This window comes from Crinia signifera, chromosome 4 (genome assembly GCF_055691185.1).
Source record: "Crinia signifera chromosome 4, ASM5569118v1, whole genome shotgun sequence".
NCBI lineage: Eukaryota > Metazoa > Chordata > Amphibia > Anura > Myobatrachidae > Crinia > Crinia signifera.
In genome coordinates, this window is record NC_139220.1 from 110515056 (window position 1) to 110532911 (window position 17856).

At 45.6% G+C, this 17856-nt stretch overlaps 1 protein-coding gene across 1 annotated transcript in view; it reads right to left on the reverse strand.

The window, feature by feature from the left end:
• The window catches only part of LOC146072389 (sodium-coupled monocarboxylate transporter 1-like), a 42159-nt gene extending 31997 nt beyond the window's left edge, over positions 1 to 10162 (reverse strand). Inside the window, exons 1-3 of the mRNA XM_083179646.1 lie at positions 9597 to 10162; positions 7886 to 7951; positions 672 to 723 (exon numbers count right to left, since the gene is read on the reverse strand). Coding sequence (XP_083035772.1) covers positions 672 to 723; positions 7886 to 7951; positions 9597 to 9947 — 469 coding nt within the window. The 5' untranslated portion in view covers positions 9948 to 10162. The remainder of the gene's footprint in view (positions 1 to 671; positions 724 to 7885; positions 7952 to 9596) is intronic.
• Between the last annotated feature and the right edge of the window lie 7694 nt (positions 10163 to 17856).

Genomic DNA, 17856 nt, shown 5'->3' on the forward strand with positions numbered 1-17856 from the left:
ATCCGTCGGAATCAGTTGAAAACAGGCCAAAACTGGACCTATGTATGGGCACCTTTGCCAATACCTGTTCCAGATCACTTAGATTTAAAAAATTATATTTTTATATATAGAAAAGTCAAAATAACAATACCAATGTGGACTATTTCTATTGCTGTGTTGGACACTTGCTACTTGAACAGTGCAGGATATAACACAATCTTGATGACATTTCATTTCTCCTCTCCGGGAGGTGTCCGGAGAGGAGACTCAAAATGGCACTCAGGGGGGCGGGAACAGAGCTTTGCTTCATCAAGCCCCACCTCCATTGCAGAATATACAGCGATTTGCAGGTGTACATGGAGGGGGCAGGGCTATAATGATGTAATTTGCATAATTTAAAACTGCCCCCTCCGTATACACTCGCGAATGCTGGTATTTGACCAGCAAAGTAAGAAGTTGTGGGGAGAATGTGGGGGGTCCAGAGAAATGCAGGAGCTTTACCCACCATTCTGGGTGGCAGGGAGGAGGGCTCGATTTTCCGGAGCTTTCCGGGCCATTCCGGAAGGGTAGGCAAGTCATGTCAACAGATATAACATACTTTTCTTTTGAGATAAAAAAAAGCTGTGCATAACACTAAATTATGACATCAAAAAGCAATAACTATAAGGATATAATCTATATCACTTTCTTACCTTGATTCAGTGCCAGAGCTGGGGCGTAAATAACAATTCCTGTATACAGAATCTATGAAACAATAATTTGGGAAAATGCAGAATAATTAAGGAGTGATCTCAAATGTTTTATGCTAAAAAAAGCAATCAATAAAAATAATATTAATAATAATAATTCCTGGCAGAAATAAAATTGTTTTCTATGGTCCAGAGAATGGTCTGTTTCTCTACATCTGGTAAGCCACAGTTCATAGCATTGTGTTTTCATTGTCTCTGCGACATTTGTGTCCATTTGTAATCTCTGACTGAAATACATGTCTCCATAATAATTGGAGTTCTTATGGAATAGTTTTCATTTTCATCAATTTCTAAAGGCCCATACACACTGAGCGATTTTGAGCTGAAAGCAGCTCAAAACACCAAGTTTGAGCATCTTTCAGCTCAAAGCCGCCCAGTGTGTATGGCCCGGCGATGAGCGGTGAGTGGTGATGCGCACTCCCTCATTATCCCTGGAAAAAGGCGGTTTTACCAGCAGATGAGCGGCTTTGTGGACGGTTTTACATAGCGCTGCGCTACGCAAAGTTGTCCGGGCTCCGCTGACAGCCCCGGGCGTGGGGAAAGCCGCTTAGTGTGTATGAACCTTAAACTTGAAGGCCCCTGTGTTCTGTCATTGGATTTCACTGAGCCTGATTATTTATTCATATACTCCCATGTAAATATTTAATATAAAACCCAGTGTATCAGCATTTTTGGAGGTTTTTATGGCAGATCTGTTTGTCACTGTTTCTGACTGTCAATATGTCTATCTTGTTTTTCTATGCTAAAACAATATAATATATATTTTGCACTAAAAACTCTTCATAGAAGTCCATGTTTTGTTACACTGAGGCAGATGTATTAAGCCCGGAGAACTGATAAATTGGAAGGTGTTAACACATCAGCCAAAGCAGCTTCTAACTGTCAAATTGGGTTTGAAAATGACAGTTTGAGGCTGATTGGCTGGTGCGTTATCGCTTTTCACTTTATCACTTCACCTGGCTTAATACATCTGCCCCACTATTGCTTATGCTCCTAAACACATTGCTTGTGTGACCTCCTATATGTAAAACGCAACTGGTGGCAACATGGAGACTTCAGTGTATCACATAGTTAAGTTTTACAATTTAGTTTTATATGTTATGTTGTTTTATGGGGGTTATTCAGATTCAATCTGTCCCCCGGGTGTTTGCACGGGGGAACGATTGCTTGTGACTGCGCAGCCACTGTGTGCGAGCGCCCACACCACTCGCACACAGAAGTCCAGGCGAGGGACGTGGAGGGGTGTGGCGGGCAGGGCAATTTGCATATGGGAACGCCCAACATTTCATGGACCTTCCCATGAGAACGCTGGGTGTTCCCATGCTAATTCCTTCATGACATGGGTGCGGGGTGGGGCAGTCAGCTGCCCATCATGTCCTCGCACACGGCGCCCGCAGATCTGAGACACCACAGAGGTGTCTCAGATCTGCAAGTGCTGAAGAAATCATTTGATGGTCGCCAACCATTGAATGATTTCTCCCCCGCACCCAAGGCTGCAAATGGATGATTATGTAAATCATCCACTCGCATGCCTGCGGGGGTTGGGAGGGGCAGGTGGATGTGCGGGCGGCCCTTGCTGGACTCGCCAGGCTGCGACATTCGCAGTCTTGCAAGTCAACCAGAATAATGGCCTGTGGCCCTTATTCAGATCTGATCGCAGTACAAATTTATTCTCAAAATGGGAAAAACCATGTGCAGTGCAGGTGGGGCAGATGTAACATGTGCAAAGAGAGTTACATTTGGGTGGGGTGTGATGAAATCTAAATTGCCGTGTAAAAATAATGCAGCCAGTGTTTACACTGCACAGAAACAAAATAACTCACCCAAATCTAACTCTCTCTATACATGTTACATCTGCCCCACCTGCAGTGCACATGGTTTTGCCCATTTTGAGAACAAATTTGTTCTGCGTTCAGATCTGAATAAGGGCCTATGTGTGTCTATAAATGTGCTCTCTAAACAAAATGCATGAACTCTTTTTTTGTTTGGTGCTAATCGATGTTAAACTTTGTAGTATATGCTGCAGAATTATAGAAGATAAAATATTGTGTATAGACATATTTTGACACCTAAAATGGAAGTACACAAATTGTGCAAATGACTTCATGCTCTCACTTATTAGGAAGAGAAATGGGACTAACCTATTGATTGCTAAAGTAAATCATTGCTAATCTAGGGCCACTAGCCAATTGCATTTATCTATCCTTAATAATACATTCCCTCACCTCTTATCACATTTATCCTCACTACCACAGCTACAGGAGATGTATCAAGCCTTGGAAAGTGTAAAATGGATGTTTCTCAAAGCAACCAATCAGCTCCTGTAATCTCAAATCCTGTGCTAGATAAATGGTAGTTAGAAGCTAACTGGCTGCTTCTGCAACATCTCCACTTAATGGGGCAGATGTATTAAGCCTTAACAAGAGATAAATGCAAGGGTGATAAAGAGAGATAAAAGTCCAGTCAATCACCAGCCAACTGCCATGTTACAGGCTATGGGGGAGATTCTCCCCCTTCGCCGCCCATTGCATTCCTAATTATCGCATATGTTCTAACATATGCGATAATTATAGCAAAGGACAGCTCTTGCGTTAAGAGCTGTCCTTTGCGGTGAGAGTCGCCGGGTCCCAGCAGGTCCCGGCGGCTCCCCCCTCCCTCCCACACCCGGCGCTGCTGCTGCTGCGCCGGGCTCTCCTCCTCCCTGCACCCGAAAGAGGATCAGTGCAGGGAGGAGGTCACAGGTCCGGACAGCACAGCTCTGTGCTGCCTGGACACAGGTGAGGGGGGAGGGGGCGATGTGGGGCGGCGGGGGTCCGTGCGGGGCGGCGGGGGGGTCGACGCGGGGCGGCGGCGGGTTGCGGTAGAAGCCCATTGGCTTCTATGGGGCATCGCCAGATTTTTCTGGCGATGCCCCCCGCCGCGGTAACCCAAAACCCAAAACGCATCCCAAAACGCAGTAAAACCCCTGATAACGGGGTTTTTTACCGCATTTCTAGCTTAGAGAATCTCCCCCTATGTTTGAAAAAGTCAGTAAGGACTTTAAATCTCTAAAGCTTTATACCTGACCCCCCTGGTGTTATCAGAGGAATGGCGGCTGAGGTTAGGTAATCATTGTCTCATAATAATGAAGGACATTATGTGCTTGGCAATAAATGTAGCTCTTTCCCTGTATTCAGAGTTTGCTGCATCTACATGGCTGCACCTCCCTATATATCTGCTTGTAAAAATAGCTGTCCACTTACTGAACTCGGCATACAGTATGCACAAAACTGTATATTCCGCTATTATGTCTATATTCCCACAACATTTTCCCGAAACACCCTATATGTGAGCCAGTGGCGTATCTCCAATAGACATGGTAGGCACTTGCCACAGGGCTCAAGCTGTCATTGGAGGCACAAGAAAGAAGGCTGCTGAATGAGGACAGATCTGTCAACACTCATTTCATAGAGATTTACTAGTCACTACTCACAAAACCCCTTTGCTGTCCCCTTGAGCTGAAGAGTCTTGGGGCCAGATATACTAAGCTTTGAATATAGTGATAAAATGGAGAGTGATAAAGGAACACCCAACCTGCCCCTAACTGGCATTTTTCAAACCCAGCCTGTAGTGTGGCAATTGGCAGCTGATTGGTTGGTCATTTATCACTCCCTACTTTATCACTTTTGAAAGCTTAGTACATCTCACCCTTGGAATGTGATATAACAAATCACTTGTTATTTTCTATTTCTTATTTATTTATCAACGTCAGAAGATAATAGCTAGAATCTGGTCGGTTGCCCATAGCAACACATTCTATCTTCAATAGAACTCCCATCTTAGTAAATATACCCCAAAGTGTTTATATATCTAGCTACAGCTCTGCTATTGGGGGGAGGTAGAGAATTATCAAAACTTGGAGATAAAATTGTGAGATAAAATGCACCAACCAATCCGCTCCTATCAGTCATTATCTGAAGCTAATTTCAGGTCGATCTTTCACAATTTAATCTCTCTCTGAGCTTTGATAAAAAAAACTTCAAAGCTATATTAGTTATCACTAGCAGCCAGCACCCAAACATAAATATTCCTTATTGCCACAATTAGCTGCAATAAAGAATCTTTATTCACACAGAGTTGCATTGGTGAGTTGCTGGAAGCCAGAGGTGGATCTACCATTGGTGAAGCAGGTGCAGTGCACCGAGGCCCCTGAGGACTAAGGGGCCCACTGCTGCCCCTGTCACACTCTCCCTGTCATACAATGCTTCCCTGTCACTCACTGCTGTGTTAAATATTGGGCGTTATTCCTGGTTCACTCGCAAAGGCAAATTCACTTTCTAAAGGTACCCAAACACGGTACAATTATTGTATGCAATTTGGACTAGACTGCATCGCATTGCAAAACATATGCTATGCGATCTAGTCCAAATTGCATACAATAATTGTACAGTGTATGGCACCTTTATGGCCAAAACCATGTGCACTGCAGATGGGGCTGATGTAATATGTGCAGAGAGTTAGATGTGGGTGTTACATTGTTTCTGTGCAGGGTAAATACTGTCTGCTTTATTTTTACACTGCAATATAGGTATCAGTTTGAATTACAAACCCTACTGAAATCTAATTCTCTCTGCACGTTACATCAGCCCCCTCTGCAGTACACATGTTTTTTCTTTGCGAGGGAACCAGAATAATCCCCATTGTGAACTAGTGTTGGGGTGGAGGAGGGGGGCCCAAATTATATTGTTGCACCTGGGCCCACAACCCACAAGCTCCGCCACTGGGGGGCACCACCTTCTATTTAACCTCCAGGCACCTGGTACAGTATAAACTGGGATGCGGTCATTTGGTCGAATGCATTATGGTCGAATGTCATTACATCGAATCCATTAGGTCGAATTGCTAAAAGGTCGACATGATTCTAGGTCGACATGGGAAAAGGTCAAAATGATTCTAGGTCGAAAGGTCATTAGTTCGACAGGTCATTAGGTCGACAAGGTCATTAGTTCGACATTGTCTAGGTCGACATTCACAAAGTCGACATGGGGTTTTTCACTGTTTTTTGAGCCGACATGTGCTGACAGGCGGTATTTCATGCCCTACCATCCACTAGGGCGTGGTGGGAGAATAAAATAGTGTGCCGAGCGTAGCGAGGCACCGTGCCCGACGCATCGCGAGCGCAGCGAGCGATGCGAGGGGATGCAGTGCACTTTAAACTGTGTCCATGTCGACTGTGTTGACATTCAGGTAAAAAAACAGTGAAAAACCCCATGTCGACTTTGTGAATGTCGACCTAGACAATGTCGAACTAATGACCTTGTCGACCTAATGACCTGTCGAACTAATGACCTTTCGACCTAGAATCATTTCGACCTTTTCCCATGTCGACCTAGAATCATGTCGACCTTTTAGCAATTCGACCTAATGGATTCGATGTAATGACATTCGACCATAATGCATTCGACCAAACGATCCCAACCCGTATAAACTTACACACTGGTATAAATACATAATTACACTGGCTTAGCTGCTAGCATAGATGTGGCTGATACCTAGATCTTTAAATCACACATAGTTGCTAAAAGTTGCAAATGACGTGTCCGCAGATCATCATTTGCCAAGTGGAGTGCATACAATTATGATTCAGGCCTGAAATCTGTAACTGTGCTTTTTAATTTCATTAACAAAACAATTATGATATCCATTTTGTATGCTAGCAAGTTTTATTCCTGTGCAGCAGCTGCAGTTCTGTCAGCTATCCTATTACAAACTATGGGGCCCCTTTATTAATTGTCACATTTGCAATGCAATCTGGTGACGATATTAGCAATCAAGATTGTATTGCTGGATGCGACTACACCACCCATATGTATGAACTGACATTAGATGTCCCTCTCTGTGATTTGCTCTCTTCAGTGCTGCTGACCAGTCATTTGAAGCGACAATTGTCGGGGAAGGTTCCTGGGATACCCTCTCCCAGTACTTTCTGAGATGTGGAGCCCAGAGGCCCAGATTGTGGTAGCTGTGGTGGCCACTTTGACACCATTGTATCACCTATAGAAATCTAGGTACTTGTTTTCTAGCACGGCGCCACCGATTTTAATTGTAAGCCATCGGGTCGGAAAAATCGTGTCGATCGCATCGCATGCAACCAAATCGCATGCGATGCGATGTGACCGACCCGATTTTTACATTGGAATCAATGTAAAATGGTCCCTGAGACCCGATTTTACATTTGACTCAATGTAAAATGCCCCCCAGACCCCACTTTTTTATTGTATATCCACCCTAATGGTAAATTATATGTCAACCTGAAGCGTGGCGAGCGCAGCGAGCCCGCGTGGGACGGCGGTACGTGTCCTCCGACCTTTTCATACCCCCACTATCCACGTCGGCATGGAGTAGATTTTATATAGTGTGGCGAGCGCAGCGAGCCACCGAGCCCGAAGCGTGGCGAGCACAGCAAGCCCCACGAGGGGACGCGCATTACTTCGGGTTAGCGTTCATCGTGGGGTGGCGTTAACAATGTGGGGGCATTTGACATAGAAATTACCCATCACGGTGGGTATACAATCAAAAATTGGGTATGGGGGCCATTTAACATTGTTTCCTATGTAAAATCGGGTCCATCGCATTGGTCGCATTGTATGCCATTATAATTGCATACAATGGACCCGATTTTACATAGGTATTTAACATTACATACAATGCTTACAATGTAAAATCGGGTTGGTCGCGTCGGTCACATCGCATGCCATTATAATGGCATGCGATGGACCCGATTTTACATTTGTCGGGAAACCTCAAAAAAAGCCCGAAATCGGGTTGGTCGGGTCCCATCGCATACCTTAAGTTAAGGTATGCAATGGGACCCGATGGGTGCCATGCTAGGAAACAAGTACCGAAATCTATTAAAGGTTGGTGCTACTGTTGGGAATAGAGGGACCGCGGCAGATATCGGAGTATCATACAAGGAATGCAGGTTATACTACATATTTGCAGGTCCCCTGAAAACCCCTGAATAAGGAGCACATATTGATTGATAAATAGGCTCACATAAAACAATGCATTTTACTCCATAGTGATAACGTTCACAGGCTTACATTGGACAAAATACAATATCCACTTTGTTATTACTAACAATATGAGAACAATTTGAAGATAAATGTAAATTTTACCGTTTGTATAATGAAAAGGATAGTTCCAATGAGCCGCACAGTTTTGTTGAATCTTAGTTCAAGGTACTGTGAAAAAAATAATAATATTAATACATCTGCTCAATGAATGTACAGTACATGATATCTGATACATCTGATAAATATCCGATAAAACTCATGCTTATTGTTGGTGGAGAAAACGATAAAGGAAATCTACAAACAAAGAGATTATGGAATCCAGTCATTTTGTTTTTCTAAATACATCACCTAACAAGAATAACATGTGTTACTGTGAAATAAGTTTATATGGTACTTAGGAAACTTATTTTCCCAAAATGAACAGGCAGCAAAGTTTAATCCTTATCTATACAGAACAGGTAACCATTAACCTGATGCTTGGGGGATTCATGTACTTCCTTGTACATCTGAGAAGCTATAGTAGGACTTGCACCCATATGGTAACCAACTGCAGTTTAGCATTCCGGGATATATATATATATATATATATATATATATATATATATATATATATATATATATATATATATATATATATATATATATCCCGGAATGCTAAACTGCAGTTGGTTACCATATGGGTGCAAGTCACGTAGGGTGGCACTCCTGGGAAGGGTACTGATATCCAAAAGTAACTAACGTCTGGTGCCTTCCTAGGAAGTGGACAGTGTGGACCACTCCATGAATAGCAGTAGGGGTGACGGCGGCACTCAGAAGAAATAAACTTGGTGCGGCCGGAGCCGCACACGGTGCTCCGGCCGCACAAACCAATCCCCGCCCACGAGACGGATCGCCACGGCCGTCCGTACACGGACGGCTGGCGATCCGCATAAAAATGGTGGAGGCGTACGCCTCCACCATGGTGGGAGCTGCCCCCTGCATTCGATGGTCGTCGACCATCGAAGGCAGGTCCGCACGCCCCAGCAGCTCCCGCAAGCTGAGACCACACGGACAATCGTCCGTGTGATAGCTTGTATGGGGGCTGAGAGCTGACATCCGGCGACGTCAGCTTTCCGCCCCCATGAGTTGCGTCATACCCTCATTACCATGCATACGCCCCGCGTTTGCATGGGAACGCCCATGAAACGCGGGGCGTACACATAGGGAAATGAGGGTATGAAGCCCCTCACGCCCCTATACGCCCCCTTTGCGGCGGACGAAATACGTCTGCGGCGAAGGGGGCTGCACATGCGCAGATTGACCTCTGCGCATGTGCAGAATAAAAACATCGGCGGTACGGCCGCACGCGGGCCGTACCGTCCGAATCAGAATAAGGGCCGTCAAGGACTGCAGCGGTGTGCGGTGCACAAGCCGCTGCAGTCCTGTCTTTATTTCTTCTGAGTGCCGCCGTCACCCCTACTGCTATATATATATATATATATATATATATATATATATATATATATATATATCATACACACATACACACACATAAGTATACCTGGCCAATAAAGCTTATTCTGATATATATGAGCTGTTGCTGCCCATTGCAGTAGACAGTACTGTAAGTGCAGAACAGTTATCACTTTCATATGACATATGATATTGCCCTATAACTAATGCATAATCAGATTTCTATTTATATATTAGTAGTATGTATGTTCTAACATTACATTTTCTTTCCATTATGTCCTGTAGGTGTAATTGGAATATAGGACCTGTAGGAGATGATCATAGTCCTCTTGCCAGCCTGGGTATTACATGTACCACTTACCTCATATGTGCTGGTGATGCCCAGCCTGTAGAAGACTGGCAGGAAGACCTCGGAGGAGATAATCACCACGATGGCGTAAGTGATGGCAAATACGCTGAACATGGCCCCAAACCTGTAGACCTCTGCGGGGGTGCCCAGCACTGTGACTGCCGACATGAAGCTGGCCGTGAGCGATAGAGCCACCGGCACCGCCGTCATGCTGCGACCCCCCATCAGGAAATCCTTCGATGTTTTCTGTCCACCGCCGGCGAAGGCATAGTAAATACCGATGACCGCAGAGATAACTAGCATCAGGGCAAACACCACGTAGTCCCAGACTGTGAAGGAGCCGATGTCCCCCGGGGTACCCATACTAGCTGTTTGAGTGTGAGTGTGATTGAGAAGCAGGTAGGAGCAGTGGTCAGAGGGCTGAGCTACAGTACCTCTGGCACATGCTAATGAGCTGGAAGAATGAGCACTCAGTAGGAAACACCGGTGATCTAGGAGTGCCCAGGTGCTGGCAGTATGTCACCAGAGTGCACTACAGGTGACACTAGACTCTGGATGCAAGTGTGTGGCTGTGGGATGAGGGAGAGGAAGAGGCAGAGCAGGCAGGGTGACACTGATGTCCTCTTATATTAGATGGATACTAGTTGAAGATTGATAGTAATGAGCTGCAGGGTGTAAGATCAGTGTACTAGAGAGGTAGAAGTAATGTGTCACAGATTAGGTGTATGCAAAGTGATGGCTCTGGTGCAGAGATCTGAGCAAAGCTGGTAATGGAGAATGAGAGTCAGGGCCTTTCTAAGTAACTGAGGCTAATGGCAGTTTATAAAGAGAGCAGGTTATCTATCCCATTATCCTGTCATATCCACCCAGCAGTGATAAGCCAATCATTTCCATTGTTACACTAGATATTCAGGTTTCAGTATGACTACAATACTTTATTAGCAGGTGTTATAGAAAACAATGATTAGTGGACACACTTAACTACAGATAAAATACTGTGGGGAACCTGAAGAGTTTGACATAAAGGGGGAAATTTACTAAAGAAAATTTGTAAAAAAATAGGTGTATTTGTATCCAGAAATACACTTATTTTTGACATTTACTATCCCAAAAATACGGCAATTCGTATTCGTGTTCATGTGCTATCAATACGAATACGAATTGCCGTATTTTCGGGATAGTAAATGTCAAAAATAAGTGTATTTCTGGATACAAATACACCTATTTTGTTACAAATTTCCTTTAGTAAATTTCCCCCTTAAAGTTTCCTGCAAACTGTTGATTTTTGAATAATAATAATAATAATAATAATCATAATGTCATATTTATAAAGGGCCAACATGAATCATGATACAAATAAGTTACACATAATGACATGAAAAAAAAGGGTGTGGTATAGGGGTCCGACAGTCAGGATCCCGACAGTCATTATTTCTAAGTCGGGATCCCAACTCGCCGGACCCAGACAGCACGGTGAGCGCAACTAAGCCCCTTGCGGGCTCACTGCGTTCGCCACACTGTGGGCACAGTGGCTTGCTACGCTCACCACCTATTCTATTCTCCCTCTATGGGGGTCGTGGACCCCCACGAGGGAAAATAGCAGGTGGCTGTCGGGAACCTGGCTGTCTGTGTTTTTTTAACAGATCCCGACGTCAGGTGAATGCCTGTCGGGATCCCGACTGTCGGGACCCCGTCTGGCACCTGAAAAAGAAGGTAGAGCGGGAACATGCCCAAACAAGCTATAACCTAAAAGGTGTGGGAAACCTCTGATACAGAAGGTAGCATAATAATAATTGCAATGGGTGGTGGGAAACCTGTGTGTTAGTACTGTAAAGGCCCCCATCCACTAGTGCAGTGGTTCCCAACCTTTTTTCTCTCCCGTACCCCTTGATTAGGCTTTTCATTGATGAGTACCCCTCCTCTCAATTTAAAATATAGACAGTATGAGTGGAGTGGAAGTGAGCGGTATGCGTATCCTTATGCATGTCCTTATATTAAGGAGTAGCGGACAGGAATCATGCCCTTCCGTGTCTGGCCGCTGGTTGTGTATTGTCTCCAGGGTTCCCACTAACAGCTGTAGGATTAATGCCACTTCCACCCGTGTCAGTGCAGGGCAGATGATCGCTGATGTCTGAGGGCAGCACGGGTAGCTCCCATTGGATTGCTGGTCAGGCAAAAGCACAATGAGACGCTGATGACGCTGAAGACAGAACCATAAGTGACACAACATAATTCTTCTTCATAGCAATGGGTCTTCTTCTGCCATCAAAACCCTTTTTTTTTCATCTTCCGCCATTACCAATATTATTTTCAAGTACCCCCAAATGGTCTGCAGAGTACCCCCAGGGGTACTAGTACCCCAGGTTGGGAACCACTGCACTAGTGCTAGGTATCACATGTGTTACGTCACCTGCGATACCCCGCCAACTTACCCGTCAACTCCCAGGTGACTACACAACATACGATACATCACATGCGGTCCTTTTGCATACGATGTTTCTTATGCAAACCCAGTCACGGCTGCAGGATCCAACAGATCCTTGTGGAAGCCTGTGAGATCAGCGAACGCACCCCGCATCGCAATCGCAGGAAAAGGACATGTGATGTGATTCTTTTTATGTGATCTGTAGCAACAATTGGTCAGAATCACATGAAAAGTGTTAAGTGTTGCCCATAGCCACTCATTTACTCTGGTACCAGCTTTTTCTTCTCCTATTTGTGGACATCAGTGCCTTTGGTTTCTCACAACACCAAGGCGGAACTGGGATTTTACATCAGGTCAGGAGACAATACCCTTCTTACTACCCAGGTGGCCACTTGTGCACCCACAAACCTTTGTGTGAAGCAGCAGAAGAATAAACCCCTCTATGTGAGAAGGAGTGGTAAATATACCTGCACTAATCACTGATCTCTCACTAACTCTGCATATGTTTTGCCGTATGGAACTGTCATACTAATCAAACCCCAGTTGTGCTTCAGTTACTAACTAATATGGACCCACCAATACCAGGCGACGGACGGCTCCCCGACAGTCGGGATTCCGACAGTCATTCCCCCGACGTCGGGATCCCAACTGCTCCCTCGTGGGGGTCCACGACCCCCATAGAGGGAGAATATAATAGGTGGCGAGCGCAGCTCGCCACCGCGCCCGCAGCGAGGCGAGCGCAGCGATGCGAGCGCAGCAGGCCCGCAAGGGGCTTCATTGCGCTCCCCCCCGCCGTGCAGTCGGGATTCCGATGTCTGACTAATGACTGTCGGAATCCCGACTGTCGGGATAATATACCACACCCATTCTAAGCGCAGTCTCTTTTCTTTCTTCTTTTATAATATATATATTTTGTGGTTGAGTACCCACATTCTGACTGCTGCTCTGATTTATTTGAGTTTCTTATTACAAATAGATCTATCTAAATAAAGGTTTTTATATATATATATATATATATATATATATATATATATATATATAAATATATATATATATATATATATATATATTGAAAATAAAAATCTTTGAGGTACAATATATATACTTGATCATCCAGAGTGTCAACAAGCACATAGCCACATTTTCCTGCTTGTTACCCATACTTGCCTACTTTTATTTTCACCTCTCTGGGAGAAGCCAACACATCTGGGGGGGTCAAGGATGACATCACTCGGTCCCGCCCCCATACCACAAAACTCCGTCATTACCTTAAATTATGTGAAATGCCGCTATTTTGCACCATTTTAGCCCCACCACTCTCCGTGTCGTGCAATTTGCGGTAACTGAATCAGCTGGGAAGGGGGATGCGGGGGCTCTGGCTAGCAAGCAGGAGACTTGCCTACCTTCCCGGGGGGGGGGGGGGGGAGCGGACCTCATTTTCGAAAATCTCCCAGCTATTCCTGGAGGGCAGGCAAGGCTGGTGTTACCATACCAGGCATCAGCAATGATGTAGCATTGGAACATTGCTGTCATGCCTGGGGTCTGAGTCAAGGTGACGAAGGCCACAGGCGTAGGCTCTGACCGATGGATGAATCGGGAAGGCTTGATTAGACCTTTGTACATATATTGTACTGCAGTGCACCCAGAGGCAGGATGAGCATGATGGAAGCAAGATTAAATGTACAATCAGCTTTATTGAAGCTCAACAGATGATAACAGAGAGATTGTACTTGGAAACTGGCAGAGAATAACGTATGCACAACAGCAGGAATTGATACACAATGACTGTGATGCAATGAGTTGTTAAGGTGCAGTGCAGCGCTCTGATGAAGTTCATATAAGCGGCTATGAGCTGATAACTACACACAGGGTCTAAGTACTTTACTTGGTGTTGCCTGTAAATACTGACGACTTGGAATGATGTTCAGAACATCGGATGCTAGAGAGCGATGGTTAGAACATCAATCACAAGAACGATGGTTTGAACATCAAAGACAGGAACAATGGTTAGAACATTGAAGACAGGAACGATGGTTGGAACATCTGAGACAGAAGAGATGGCACTTCCCTTCGTGATCCCTATCCTATCCTTCTCATGTGTGGGTGGTTCTCACTCTCCTACTGTAGATGTGACTGCAGTGTAGGAATAAAGTGGCGGTATGCCTTACTGGCTTATATGGCCCCATTTTGAGCACTGTATAAGATAGATGGATAGATAGATGGGGGTTGTAGATGGGGGACAGGACAGGCTGCCACGTCGTTTGGCCCATCCCCCTTGCAGAAAAAGGCGAAAGATTTTTCACTGTTTTTTGAACAGACATGTGCCGACAGACGGTATTTCATGCCCTTCCATCCACTAGGGCATGGGTCTTCAAACTGCGGCCCTCCAGATGTTGTGAAACTACAAATCCCAGCATGCCTTGCCACAGTTTTGCTAAGGGAGTGTTAAAACTGTGGCAAGGCATGCTGGGATTTGTAGTTTCACAACATCTGGAGGGCTGCAGTTTGAAGACCCATGCACTAGGGCGTGGCGGGAGAATAAAATAGTGTGCCAAGCATAGCGAGGCACCGTGCCCGACGCATAGCGAGTGCAGCGATCGATGCGAGGGGATGCGGTGCACTTTAAACTGTGTCCACGTCAACTGTGTTGACATTAAGGTAAAAAAAACAGTGAAAAACCCCATGTCGACCTAGACAATGTCGAACTAATGACCTGTCGAACTAACGACCTGACGAACTAATGACCTTTCGACCTAGACCCATGTCGACCTTTTCCAATGTCGACCTAATGGTGTCGACCAAATCACTGTAGACCATAATGCTGTAGACCAAATGATCGAAACCCCTTTGTGCATGCCCCTCAGGCTAAACTTTGCCAGCCGGCCCCTATCCCATTCACAAGCATATAAGATGAGGCAGCCATGATGGGCGCACTAAAAAGGTTAGACTGTGGAAGGTGAGCCATATCGGGACCCAATGCAGACATGGGAAACAGAGGCGCAAATCTGGGAGGCAATGGAGTCATCTGCCGCCGGGCTCCTGCTTCCAAGGGGGCACCTCTCCTCCCCTGCAAATTTGCATCAAGTAATTGAAAGCCTTCAATATTGCTTCTGAGGCTGACTCCCCCTCCTAGCAGGACCATGGACTTCACACATTTTTTATTTTAAACATAATAAATATAAATATATATATATATATATATATACACACACACACACACACACACACACACACACACACACACACACACGTACGTACGTACATACGTACTTTATATAAGGTGGTGGTGGTGGGTGCACTAATATTTTTCTTGCCTCCGGGCACCTGGGATGAAATTACGCCACTGATGGGAAAGCAGATGCTTGTGTAGTAGTAGGATATACTCTGCACATGCTGACATGGACAACGATCCAAGGCATCTGGGGTGCACTGCATAGGTCACCGCTGGCAGTAAATGCAATCAGTGGAGGCACACATTAAAGGAATAGCACACTGTGAGGTGGAAGTATACTGTTGGGGGGGGGGGGAGCACATGATATAAAATATTTTTGTATGGACCCAGTGAAAGTGAAAACATTTGGAAATCGTTATATTGAAAAAAAAATCATAAATGTGATGGTCCCATGGGAGCAGTACGGGTGGGTGTTATATAGTGGGGAGCACATTCAAGTCCGTGGGATGTATTAGTACTGAGGATGGCTTTGGTGTCCCCCCCCCTACAGCCACGAGGGGTAAGTCCAGGGGCAGTCCTGATGTTCTTAGCTGGGGGGGTGGTGGGCCCCAGCCCTGGTGGTTAGGGTTTGCACATGTGCACTCCTGCGCATGAGCAAACCGCAACTGCGAACAGCTGCGGTGAGTTACTCACTGGCTTAGCCGTTCGCAACAGAGATGGAGGAATGGGGGCGTACTATGGTGGCGGTGCTGGGCTATGGGAATGTCCAGTGTTTTATGGGCATCCCCATAAAAACTCTGGGCCTTCCCATAGGTACGCTGATGGGCCAATGCTTGCCGGGGGTGGTGGCTGACATCACATGATGTCAGTTGCCCACCCTTTCATAGTCCAAGGCGCCCACAAATAAAAGTCAGTTCAGACTGACTTCTTTTTGCGAAGGGAGGAAAAATGTAATGGTCGTTGCCAGGGGAAACGGCGGTGGCCAGATTTTTGTTGGGGCGGGCTTTATGGCACTCGATAAGCTGCAATCTTCGCAGCTTACAGAGTCAACCAGAATCAGGCCCTTAATGTTTGTCACATTTGTTCTAAGTATAGCACAACAGTCACTTCACTTTATTTCTATGCATGTTGTGGCTTTTTCTCCTGTCATTGTGTTAGCTTTTACTATTGCTATGTACTTCAGTATTACGCTTACAGAGATTTATTATGTCAGTTTCACAACTTCATTACCATCTGTTGAAATGTTGCAAGATGTCATTGTCTTATATGAATGTAGTTATATTTCACAATATGATTGATGTAGCAGCGTGGAACAAATATGGTCTATTTACAGGTTGTGAGATATGAATTGTAATGAAATCTGAACAAGTGCTAAAAGTATTATATACCATGTAGTTTGATGGCACATATATACCAGGGTTACCGACCCTCCCGCATTTAGCGGGAGTCTCCCACTTTTTAAATATTTCTCCAGGTCTCCCCAGATTTTACCGGATCCTCCTGGTTTGTAGCTACCCGACAATAAACTGTGACTGTGCATGCGCAAATCACATAGTGCTGCGGGTGGGTGTCTCTGACTGATGTGGTAGCGCAGAAGCGCATTAAGTAGAGTGAGAGCGGCCTCAGGAGATCTAGCCACTCCCCCAAACATGTCAGATGGTGACCCCACCCCTTTCCTATCCATGAGTAGTCTGATAATGTACTTTAATCGAGCTGAAGTTGTGGAACTGACCATTCGGACAGCTGCAACTTCAACAGCTGCAGGTAGTGTTGCCCATTCACCACAGCAGGGACAGCTCTGTCTGCCGACTCAGTTCTGGCAAAGCTTGCAAGATCTCACATATAAGAAACAAATATTGGAGTTTTCCTCAGCACACCAATAGGTACTGATAATGACATTTGAACTCTATATGGTACAGGTTGGGTATCCCTTACCCAGATATGCGTGGGTGCACCGGTGGCATCAACGTTGCACCCGCGCACCCTCTTGGGACCCGGGGATGCCACTGAATAGGAATCCGATGGGCACCATGGTCCTCCAATGGGTGACCCTTGGAGGGCCACCAGGGGACCAGGTGAGTATGTTAAAAAAAATATATTACGAAATCCGGAATAATCCCTTATAGGGATACTCAACCTCAGATACAAAAAAAGATCTTAGTCACATATAGCCTCCAGGCCAACTTCAACATGTCTCTGATACTAGAGGTCCCTATACTAAGTTTAAATTTGGGGTGTTATGTAGGGTACACACCACGACGACCCGCTCACGATGCACATCGTGAGCGGTCGTCAGTGTCTCTTCCGACCCGCTCACGGTGACGCGGGGGGGCATGACCCGCTCACGATGTGCACCGTGAGCGGGTCCAATCCAATGGCGACCCGCACCCAGCAGTATGGTCGTTATTCAGATCCTACCTGCAGCAGGTAGGATCTCAATAACGACCGACCCGCGGGACCGCGCATCGGATCGGTATCGGTCCACACAAGGACAGAAAAGGGCCCAATCACCACACAATCTACATCCAATTGGTCGGAATTGGATCTAGATTGAGGGGATCGGGCCCTAGTCGTCCTGGTGTGTACCCAGCATAAAATCCAACAAAAGTAGACAAAGGCCAGCCACCCCAGGGCAGCACACCAGTGAAATTCTAAGGTGTTAGTGTGTGTTAATA